This window comes from Capsicum annuum, chromosome 7 (assembly GCF_002878395.1).
Source record: "Capsicum annuum cultivar UCD-10X-F1 chromosome 7, UCD10Xv1.1, whole genome shotgun sequence".
In the NCBI taxonomy this organism is placed as follows: domain Eukaryota; kingdom Viridiplantae; phylum Streptophyta; class Magnoliopsida; order Solanales; family Solanaceae; genus Capsicum; species Capsicum annuum.
Genome location: NC_061117.1, coordinates 182,507,577 through 182,519,359, shown reverse-complemented (window position 1 = coordinate 182,519,359; position 11,783 = coordinate 182,507,577). Strand labels below are relative to the sequence as shown.

General features: G+C 36.8%; 1 protein-coding gene across 1 annotated transcript in view; it reads left to right on the top strand.

The window, feature by feature from the left end:
• Positions 1-6,483, top strand: part of LOC107854870 (BTB/POZ domain-containing protein At2g04740) — a 9,613-nt gene extending 3,130 nt beyond the window's left edge. The window contains exons 2-5 of the mRNA XM_047393871.1: positions 3,474-4,233; positions 4,471-4,507; positions 4,667-4,800; positions 6,032-6,483. Of these exons, the coding sequence (XP_047249827.1) occupies positions 3,474-4,233; positions 4,471-4,507; positions 4,667-4,800; positions 6,032-6,389 (1,289 nt within the window). The 3' untranslated portion in view covers positions 6,390-6,483. The remainder of the gene's footprint in view (positions 1-3,473; positions 4,234-4,470; positions 4,508-4,666; positions 4,801-6,031) is intronic.
• The last annotated feature ends 5,300 nt before the right edge of the window (positions 6,484-11,783 follow it).

Here is an 11,783-nt window from a genome sequence, read left to right as displayed (position 1 = left end):
TCTCTTCGTAGGCTTATTAAGAAATTGAAACCTTCTTAAGGGGTGTGGGTAATATTCAAAATATTAGTGTTCTCAATTTGAATATAAAATAGCCTGGCATTTAAATTCTCTAAATTTTTTGAGTTGTCATCGGCTTTCCGCTCCAGTTTCTTTGTTCTTAAGAAACAGTGGGTTGAAAACCATAGATCTCAGGTTCAATCTCAGCAGAGACAAAAAAAACTAGGGATTTCGTCTCATCTGTTCTCTCTTTAGTTGGCAGAATTACCTATATCTGTTGATGGTGGAGGTGGCAGGTATACCGTGGAGTTAGTCAAGATGCCAAAAGTTGGCTCAGACACCACGGTTATTTCAAAAAAATTATCTAGTTTAATACAGACATAAGCAGAGATTGGTGCGTAAGTGCATCAAGGAGTTGGGTTCATAACAACAACAACATATCCAGTGTATTCCCACATAGTGGGGTTTGGGGAGGGTAGAGTGTACGCAGACCATACCACTGCTTCAAGTGTAGAGAGGTTGTTTACGATAGACCCCCGGCTCAGGACCGATACCAGTATAACAAACAAAAAACATAAATGCATATAAACTAATACAGTATACAAAATAAACTAACACTGCTAGCTAATACAAGAAATAATACAACCACAAGATAATACTATAAACTATCTATTCGAAATCATAGACATCACTCAAACACCACGAACAAGAAACTCCAGACACAAACAAAGTACTCGTCCCTACGGTTACTGACGCACTCCTACACCCTAACCCTCTATCCTAATCTGCGTCGTCCACACATTCCTATCAAGGGTCATGTCCTTCGTAAGCTGTAACTGCTCCATATCATGCCTAATCATCTCCCTCCAGTATTTCTTCGGCCTACCTCTACCCCGCCTGAAACCATTCATAGCTAGTGTCTCACACCTCCGAACTGGAGCATCCGAGCCCTTCCTCATCACGTATCCGAACCAACATAACATCACTTCTCTCATCTTGTCCTCCACCGAAGCCACTTCCACCTTCTCCCGAATAATCTCATTCCTCACCCTATTTTTCCTGGTAAGGCCACACATCCATCGCAATATCCTCATCTCTGTCACCTTCAACTTTTGAATGTGGGAGTTCTTAACTAGTCCACACTCCGCTCCATACAACATAGCCGGTCGGACTACCACTCTGTAGAACTTACCTTTAATCTTTAGAGACACCTTCTTATCGCATAAGACTCCCGAAGCGAGCCTCCATTTCAACCACCCTGCACCAATCCAGTGCGTGACAATTTCGTCAATCTCACCATTCCCCTGAATCATAGACCCCAAATACTTGAAAATCTCCCTCTTCTAAATGGCCTGAGAATCTAGCTTCACTACCACGTCAGCCTCCTGCGACAAATCACTAAACTTACATTTCAAGTACTCCGTCTTGGTCCTGCTCAACCGAAATCCTTTAGACTCAAGAGTCTGTCTCCAAATCTCCAACTTATCATTAAAGGAGTTGGGATCACAAAAGAAGGGAAAAAGGTTGCAGCTAAAAGAGGGATGTGATAATTTTAAAAAATGTAACAGCAAAATAATCATTTACAAATAGCATGCCAAGCAACAGTGTTCAGAAGGTGCGCAAACTTTTGGAACCGTAAAATCTAAAGGCAGTTTGTTCTGCCAAGGAAACCAAATAGCATGACATGTCAGGAAGTGTTTACACAGCTCCTTGACCTTTATGGCAGCTGTTATGCTTGTCTTTTGCCAAATATGCTATGTTATTGGAATCCATGTTTTTGGTATTTCTTATTTGGTTCTCATTTGATACCGCATACCGAGCTGCAATTTACCCTTGTAATGGGCATATTTAACTAGTCTTGAGCAATCTAATAATGGAGAAAGAACTATCGCGAGTTTTCCTTCACCCACCTATAGGAAAGACTCTGTGTAGAAAGCCATTTACTACTCTCTCCGTCCTAATATATGTGAAATACTTGCCTTTATTAGTATTTTCCGAAAAAGATGTCACAGTTCCTCTTCCTCATTTCGAAATAATTTGACTTTAAACTTTCAATTTTACCTTTAATGAGATAATTTAAAGCCACACAAATGACTATGGCTTGTCTTAGACCATGAGTTTTAAAAGTCTTCCTTTCTTAAATTTCGTGTTTAGTCAAATATCATTACACATATTGGGAAAGTGGGACTACTTTTTTTTTTTTTTTTTTTTAAAGGAAGTCTACATAGCATGCTAAGAAACCACAATTTACAGGAATTTATCTTGAATTTGGGATCCTTGCTACTCAGGAATGTTAGTAGATAGGAAGAAGTACCTAGACTTCCAGAAGAAACTTAACAGCAACAACAACAAACCCAGTGCCCACACAGTGGGGTTTGGGAAGGGTAAGATGTACACAGTCTATACCACTACCTCCGGAGAGGTAGCAATGCTGTTTCCGATAGACCCCCGGCTCAAGACAGAGAATAATAAACAAATTCATAATAAAAGCATGAAACAAGATGGCATAACAGAGCTAAGACACCCACACATTAATACCCTACACTAACGTACCAAAGGCACCCCCTCGCATGCACTAGCCTTCTATCCTAATTCGTGTCCTCCACACCTTCCTATCTAAGGTCATGTCCTCGGTAAGCTGTAACTACTCCATGTCACGTCTCATCACCCCTCTCCAATACTTCTTCGGCCTACCCCTACCCCGCCTGAAGCCATCCAAAGCTAGCCTCTCACACCTACGAACTGGGGCATCCGTGCCCCTCCTCATCACATGCCCAAATCATCTTAGTCGAACTTTCCGCATCTTGTCCTCCACCGAAGCCACTCCAACCTTCTCACGGACAGTCTCAATCCTAACCCTATAACCCCTAGTAAGCCCGCACATCCAATGCAACATCCGCATTTCCGCCACCTTCAATTTTTGAACATGAGAGTTCTTGACTGGCCAACACTCCGCACCATGAATACAAAATAAAGTATGACTTCTGGACTAGCTATTGCACCATGAATAGTGTAACAATCTTAAATCTCCTCATGTGTTGCTGAGGTTTGTGCTTTAGTTTTTCATTGTATTACTGTTCAATTCTGGTGTTGATTCTTTAGACAGAGTCAGATCAGTCAACCTTTATGAATTGTGACTTCTGCTCTCAATATAGGTCTGGTGAAGCCATTTGCGTTATGCATGATTGTGTAACTGGATAGACTGTACTTACTAGAACTTCCAGCAGCAGAGAAGTCGTGACTTTTCTAAATAGTGTTTTAACTGACTCCATCATTACTGCTTACTGTTTCCTTAGCTAATAATTCTTTTTGGGTTCACTGCATGTTCTGTTAGTCGGATTCCTTTATATTCGGAGACTGTGGTTGTAGTAGTACTTTGGTTCTTTAACTTTATGCATATATCACACTCTCTGATTCTTTGTCCAGATTGTCTTCATGCACTCGAAAATGACATGGTGGTCTGGGATAATTAATAGGTAATTCAGAAAATGGAGGATCCAACCCCGGCCACTTTCCTCCGGATGTTGTATTCTACGTGCAGGGTAGGCCTATTGAAGCTCACAGAGTGATCTTGACTGCGCGATCTCCTTTCTTCAAACATAAATTTCAGACTGAGTGGAAGGATAGAAAGGAAGTGCGATTCTCCAGGGAAAAGCTGTCTTATCATGCTCTTTATAGCCTCATCCACTTCTTTTATTCCGACAGACTTGATATAGCAGTAGATGACATGGAGGATCTTGTCAGAATTTGTAAAGTTTGCAAATGCCAGTCACTACAGAAAGTCCTTGAGAAGGAGTTGGTTCATCAAAAATATGCTGAGTACAAAGCACTAAGGGACGTAGATAACTCCCAAAAGCGGTTCATCTTGCAGGGAATCTCTCTTCCAGAAGATGACCGTCTTCCAAATGCTTTGCATAAAATCCTTCAAATTGCTATTGTGAATTCCAACAGAGAACAGAACTTGAATCTCGGTGTTGATGGTCTTATATGCCTTGTCAGTTCAATGCAGATTAGCGAGTTTGAAAATGATCTTGCAGATGTTTGTGTTAGAGTTGATGAGAAGATCTTTCGTTGCCATCAAGTGGTCTTAGCATCAAGGTCTGAATATTTTAAAGCAAGGTTGGCACGCATGAAGGATTTTCTTGAAGGGAGAGATTGCTTACCTGATAATGCACTTCCATGCATTGAGGAACATGATTTGACCATTGGAGCTTTTGAGAAAATGATAGAGTATATGTAAGCCATCTATTTCTCATTTCTTTTTTGTATTCCTGTGCAATAGGAAATATAGAACTAAAAGTTGAGAACCTGACCTCTTTCGCTGCTTTTAACGTCCGCAAAAAAGAAGAAAACAAAAACAAACTGGAGTTACTCTGATGTATTTCAGTATGTATAACATGGCTTTCAGCTGTACTTATTCCAGTTATGTCATTTTCCATCCTCTTGCTAACTAAATCATATTTTGTTAACCAGGTATACTGATGGGTTAAAGGACATTGACCCTGTTCAAGTATGTTGTTTGAATTTATTAATTATGGAATAGCTGCCCCTTGATCAAAATATAAAAAATAAAAATTATGGAATAGCTGCCCTAATTATCTGCTTCTTTCTCCTGTGCATTGATTGCTCATATAGTTTAACTTATGATACATGTAATCTCTTTTGTCAGGCAGAAGAAATGTTTGATGCTGCTTCAAGGTACCTGTTGTTTCCCCTTAAACGTGTCGTAGCAGATGCACTGCTGCCACATTTGGAAATGGTTTCTCCTGCTGAATTGTGTCATTGGCTGGTATTGTCAGACATGTATGTGCCATCTGCCTTCTTCAGTCGTATTCCTTCTTTAAATACCTACTATGCATTAAAAATATTCACATTCCTTTGCAAGATTGTGCTGATGCCTCCTTAGGGAATGTTTAAAATCTCTCTGGTTATGGATTATCGCCATCTTCTAATCAGCGTTTTTGGATGTTTAAACTTAAAAGCTAAAACTCCTCTGTAAATTTGATTTGGTGTCTTTTGTCCTGTCATTGATTTTCTTGCTGTCCATCTGGTAGATCAAGAGTTAAAGTGTAATATGCATTAAGAACTATGAACAACATTATTTTAACTGCTCCCGAATTTGTAACAGTTGGTGTGAAAATGGCAAAATACAAAGATAGACACCTTAACTTTGCATTAGCTGAGAACTGAACACTCCCAACTTTGAGGATGCACATCTAGACACCTTAACTTGTCTCCGCTGTGTCAGTTGAGCCCTCCAACATACAAAGGCACCTCCAACATTTATATGTCACGTCAATGTCAGGTGTCCACGAGAACAGTCGGGACGAGTTGAGCTGTCTGGATTTCCATTTTCAAAATTGGACTGTTTAGGTGTCTATCTATGTAATATGCCAAAACAAAAGATCTACCTCATAACTCATGAATCAGATACAGTTTTGATTCTGATTCTCTTAACTTCCTTATCAAGAAAAAAAATGAAATTTAAATACAATCCAACATCATTAGCTTCTTTATTACAATGTATGATTCAAGAATAATACACACATGATCTAGCCATTTAAATGTTAGGAGGCTTGTGTTATGAGAACTAGCATGTTTGGTCCTGCTTAATCTATCACACTCGATATGCATATTTTCAATATTCTTTTGGAAGTTCCTTTTTAATATGGAGATATAAGATGATCTTGATTCAGCAGGAAATGCACCAAACACATTTAGAAAGCTTTTGCCTGATGGTGACACGTCATCTGATCAATTTGATCCAAGCCTATCATGAACTTGGTTAACAAAAGGAAATTTATCCAGGGTCAATTTTTCTGTGGGCATGTGGCGTCTTGGAAAAGGACCAGCATTAAAGTCTGTCATAAAAAGAGGAAGTAGCTAAGGCGTAGCTTCTCTGGTCTATTTAGATTAATCAAATGAACTATAGGAAAGCTAAAAACAGAATGCTCCCTAAAATGAAGACCATCTCTGGATTATTTCCATTGTATTTTTGTTTAGTTTTTCTAAGTTATTTGGTTTTCACTTTTAGGTACGGTGTTATTAAGATTCGGGAGTATTGTCTAGACACAATGGCATGCAACTTCGAGACATTTGCAGATACTCAAGAGTTTAGGGCAATGCTTTTGACCCTCCCGCCACCATCCGGCGATTCCTCACTTCGTACAACTGCCCCAAGTGCTCCAGGAGCTGAGATGAGCGCAGCTGAAGGAAACGTTTTGGATGATCTGCGAGAGAAATGGCTCGAAGCTGAAGCTGCAGAACTTGATGAGAGAGACGAGAGCGCATTGCGTTTTGACAAGCGCCTTGAGATGCTCATGCATATTGCAGAACAAGAAAGAACGAATGGGCTTGAATGTAATGCAAGTAGTGAACAAGAACTTATATGAGTTTTGTTTCTTTTATTTTTTGAATCTTATAAATCTGTTGTTTGTTCATGTAGCAAAGGGAATCCCAGAGGAGAATAAAATTTTTGTTTGTGTAGTTCTTGGTTACGGTTTTGGCTATCTGAACACTCTTTTTACTTTTTCCTTGCATTTTTAACAAACTAGCTTGGTCTTTTGATTGTTTCCTTTATTGATCCATGGGAAGTTTATCATGTAGGAAAACTTCAAAGGGTGTAGCCTCAACTCAAAAGAACAATGTAAATATAACTTGGTAAGATGCTGCTTCAAGAAATTATGAGGCAAAGTATTATGCAAGTTCTCAGTCAAATCCACTGAATGGCTTTTAAAAACCCCAGTGGTTAAGGTTGACATTCAAATCTCATATCAGTTTCATGAAGGAAACGAGATAGCTGTCAATTTGAAATCCCTGGTAATCTGTAAGTCCAGGGAGCCTAAGATTCTTTAAAATATACAAATTACTTTTTTCCTGCCTTGTACCACCCTAACCACTTTGTGGTGATAAAGAATAGCAACTATAACTGGTGAATGTGTCACGTCACAATCGACACCAGGCCGCTGTGAAAAACCTTGTGCAACAAGGCGTGCCTTATACCTTTGTATTTTATTTTTCTCATTTTTTTTTCGCACAAAGATTCATTTATCGCCAAAAGGCTTAACATCATTAAGGGGTCGTTTGGTAGAGTGTATTGAATAAAATAACGCATGCATTAATTAATGTGTATTATTAATACATTGTTAGGTATCTTTTTTAGCCTCTGTATAACTAATACTTGCATTAGTTATACCCTCTATTATGTATTGAGGTGTGTATTAATAATACACACCATTTTCAATGTATTAGTAATACCAAGCTTCTAAACACATGTATTAACTTGTTAAATGACATTATTACCTCTCAAAACATTCCACTTTGTAGATCAATACTTTGCACATGCTCATGATGATGTGAGTGTTGGATCCTGGTTCATCGGCCTTGATGTGAAGCATGTTGATGAAGGGAAGTTCTGTTGCTTTTCCTGGTCTTCAGGTCTCTCCCCCCCCTTCCCTATAGAAAATTGGAAGAGGAAAAAAAATAAGCAACTGCCTCCTCCAATATCCTTAATTACTCTCCTCCCATTTTCCAGAAACATCAAAATACTACAACAACAACAACAAAGAACACAACAGCTTCCAAATGGCAAAGAAAAGAGGGGAATTGTGAGAAAAACAGATGATTGAGCCATCGCTGGAAAATCAACCTAAAGTCTTAATTTGTGCGGAAAAAATAAGGGAAAGAGTGACTACATTGAAAAAAATAAAAAGATAGTGTACGGGGAAGTAAGGTTATTTTGGTAAATAAATATCTTTTTATAGAAATTATAAAAATATATATTATCTTTAATACATCAAACCAAACGTTGTATAAAAAATAATGTCTGCATAACTAATATCAACATTACTAATGCTTGCATTAATAAAACAAGCATTACTAATACACCTTATTCAATATTACTTTTATACACTCCACCAAACGACCCCTAAGTGTTTGAGCTAGGTCAAAAAACTTCACGTTTGGCAAGTGAATTCAATTCAGATTGAATTGTTTCTTATCATTTTGGTCAATCATTTCCTTGTCGACATTCTGTGACAGATCGAGGTTCAAGTTCCTCACTATCTTGCATGATTTTCGTTGCAACATTATATGGAAAGACATAATCCAGAACATCACTTGAATTTATGGATAGTTCCTCATTTTCTTGAGTCTCAGGCTCATTAATTCCTTCAGGAATATTAACATTGCTCAAATCGTGAACTTTCATATAAGAATCTTTCGTAGTGTCATCTTGACCATTTGTTTTTCTTTTTTAAGATTTCGATCCTTAGAACCTAATGGTTCACCACGCTTCAAGTGTGCTTTAGATTCATTAGCTATGACACTAGTGGATGGTCCTTTAGGGACATCAATTTGAATTGGGACATTCTTTGTAGGAATATGTGATTTGGTGATCCTTTTCAAATCTGTAAATGCGTCTGGCATTTGATTTGTAATTTTCTACAGATGAATAATCTTCTGTACTTCTTGCTCACAAATAGAAGCACGTGGATCAAGATGAGATAGTGATGAGTTTTTCCACAAAATTTCTCTTTTGATGTCATTATTTTCTCCTCCTAAATTTGGAAAAACTATCTCATCAAGCCGACAATCTGCAAATTAAGTAGTGAACATATCTCCCGTTAATGGTTCAAGATAGCAAATAATGGAGGGTGATTCAAACCCGACATAAATTCATAACCTTCGTTGGGGGCCTATCTTGGTGCGGTTTGGTGGTGCTATAGGCACATATACACCGCACCCAAAAATTCTCAGATAAGATATATTAGACTCTTGACCCAAAACCAATTGCAAAAGAGAAAATTTATGATAATTTGCCGGTCTAAGACAAACAAGTGTTGCAGCATGCAAAATTGCATAACCCCAAACAGAAGTGGGCAACTTAGTTTTCATAAGTAATGGTCTTGTTATTAATTACAGACGTTTAATTAATTACTCGACAAGACCATTTTGAGTGTGAGCATGGGGTACATGATGTTCCACTCTTATCCCAATCGATAAGCAATAATAATTAAATGCTTAAGATGAAAAATCTGCAACATTATAAAGGCGAATAGACTTAATTTGATTAGCAGAAAACTGTGCCAGTAATCGTATTATTTGTGCCAATAATTTTTCAAATGCGAAGTTATGAGATGACAATAGTCGCACATGAGACCATCTAGAGGAAGTATCTATTAGGACAGTAAAGTATCTAAACGATCCACTAGGTGGGTGAATGGGTCCACAAATGTCCCCATGTATGCGTTCCAAGAACGCGGGGGACTCAATCCCAACTTTTGTTGGTGATGGCCTCACAATTAGCTTGCCTTGATAACAAGCATTACATGAAAATTCACCATTCCAAAGAACCTTCAAGTTCTTTAATGGATGACCATTTGAATTTCCTATGATTCATCTCATCATTATAGATCCAGGATGTCCCAAACGATTATGCCAAAGTACGAAAGTATTGAAATTAGTAAACATCTTGTTACTATAGAATGTGCCTAAATTGCACATATCTATCTAATACAAGCCAAAAAATAAAGCATGGAACTTTTCTCTAACACATGTCTGCCCAGAGACATTCTTAGTAATATCAGGATATTTAAGATTCATTTCATCAATTGTCTTGATAGGATAACCATTTTCACGGATATCTTTAAAACTCATCAAGTTTTTTCGAGACTTAGGAGAAAGCATGGCGTTATTAATGATAAGTTTAGTTCCCTTGAGCAACATTATAATATTTTTTTCGAAGCCTTCAATCAAATTAGCACTACCAGAAATTGTAATAACATTAATCTTGTCCATGTTTAGATGAGTAAAATATTTTTCGTCTTTGAATATCGTATGTATAGTGCCAGAATTAATCAAACAAATATCTTCACAATTGGACATGTTACTTTAAAAATTATCCATATCTTCAAATAAAAAATATACACAAAATAAAATAAATATATCATTACACAAAGTGAAAATCACTAATAAATTATTAATTATCTTTGCTGAATAAACTAGTCATTTGCCTAGTTATTTTATTTGTTAAAAAGGCCTAAGTGTTGGTGACTTTAAAAGTGAACTTTTGTTTAGAAGGTGATGTTGTTGGTTACTTTTGTAGAAAATGCTTAAGTGCCGATGACTTTAATAGTGAATTAGTGTTTACAAGGTGATGTTGTTGGTGACTTTATTTGTTGAAAATGCTTAACTTTTGGTGACTTTAAAAGTGAATTTGTTTCGGTGGTGCCTTTGTTAGTTGAATTATCTTAAGTTTTGGTGACTTTAACAGTGAACTAGTGTTTAGGAGGTGATGTTGTTGGTGACTTTATTTGTTGAAAATGCTTAAGTGTCGGCGACTTTAAAAGTGAACTTTTGTTTAGAAGGTGATGCTGTTGCTTACTTTATTTGTTGAAAATGCTTAAGTACCGATGACTTTAATAGTGAATTGATGTTTAGAAGGTGTTGTTGTTGGTGACGTTATTTGTTGAAAATGCTTAACTCTTGGTGACTTTAATAGTGAATTAGTTTCGTTGGTGCCTTTGTTAGTTAAAAAAGCTTAAGTTTTGGTGACTTTAATAGTGAATTAGTATTTAGGAGGTGTTGTTGTTGGTGACATTATTTGTTGAAAATGCTTAAGTGCCTGTGACTTTAAAAGTGAACTTTTGTTTAGAAGGTGATAATGTTGGTTACGTTATTTGTTGAAAATGTTTAAGTGCCGGTGACTTTACTAGTGAATTAGTGTTTATAAGGTAGTGTTGTTGGTGACTTTATTTGTTAAAAATGCTTAAGTGCCGGTGACTTTAATAGTGAATTAGTGTTTAGAAGGTGGTGGTGTTGGTGACTTTATTTGTTGAAAATGCTTAACTTTTGCTGACTCTAAAAGTGAATTAGTTTCGTTGGTGCCTTTGTTAGTTAAAAAAGCTTAAGTTTTGGTGAATTTAATAGTAAACTAGTATTTAGGAGGTGATGTTATTGGTGACTTTATTTGTTGAAAATGCTTAAGTGCCGGTGACTTTAATAGTGAACTTTTATTTGGAAGGTGATGTTGTTGGTTACTTTATTTGTTTAAAATGCTTAGGTGCCGGTGACTTTAAAAGTGAACTTTTATTTAGGAGGGGATGTTATTGGTGACTTTATTTGTTGAAAATGCTTAAGTACCTGTGACTTTAATATTGAATTAGTGTTTAGAAGGTGGTGTTGTTGGTGACTTTATTTGTTGAAAATGCTTAACTTTTAGTGACTTTAAAAGTGAATTAGTTTCTTGGTGCCTTTGTTAGTTGAAAAACCTTAAGTTTTGGTGACTTTAATAGTGAACTAGTGTTTAGGAGATGATGTTGTTGGTGACTTTATTTGTTGAAAATGCTTAAGTTCCGGTGACTTTAAAAGTGAACTTTTGTTTAGAAGGTGATGTTGTTGGTTACTTTATTTGTTGAAAATGCTTAAGTGCCAGTGACTTTAATAGTGAATTAGTGTTTAGAAGGTGATGTTGTTGGTGACTTTATTTGTTGAAAATGCTCAACTTTTGGTGACTTTAAAAGTGAATTAGTTTCATTAGTGCCTTTGTTAGTTGAAAAAGCTTTAGTTTTGGTGACTTTAATAGTGAACTAGTGTTTAGGAGGTGATGTTGTTGGTGACTTTATTTGTTGAAAATGCTTAAGTGTCGGCGACTTTAAAAGTGAACTTTTGTTTAGAAGGTGATGCTGTTGCTTACTTTATTTGTAGAAAATACTTAAGTACCGATGACTTTAATAGTGATGTTTAGAAGGTGTTGTTGTTGGTGACTTTATTTGTTGAAAATGCTT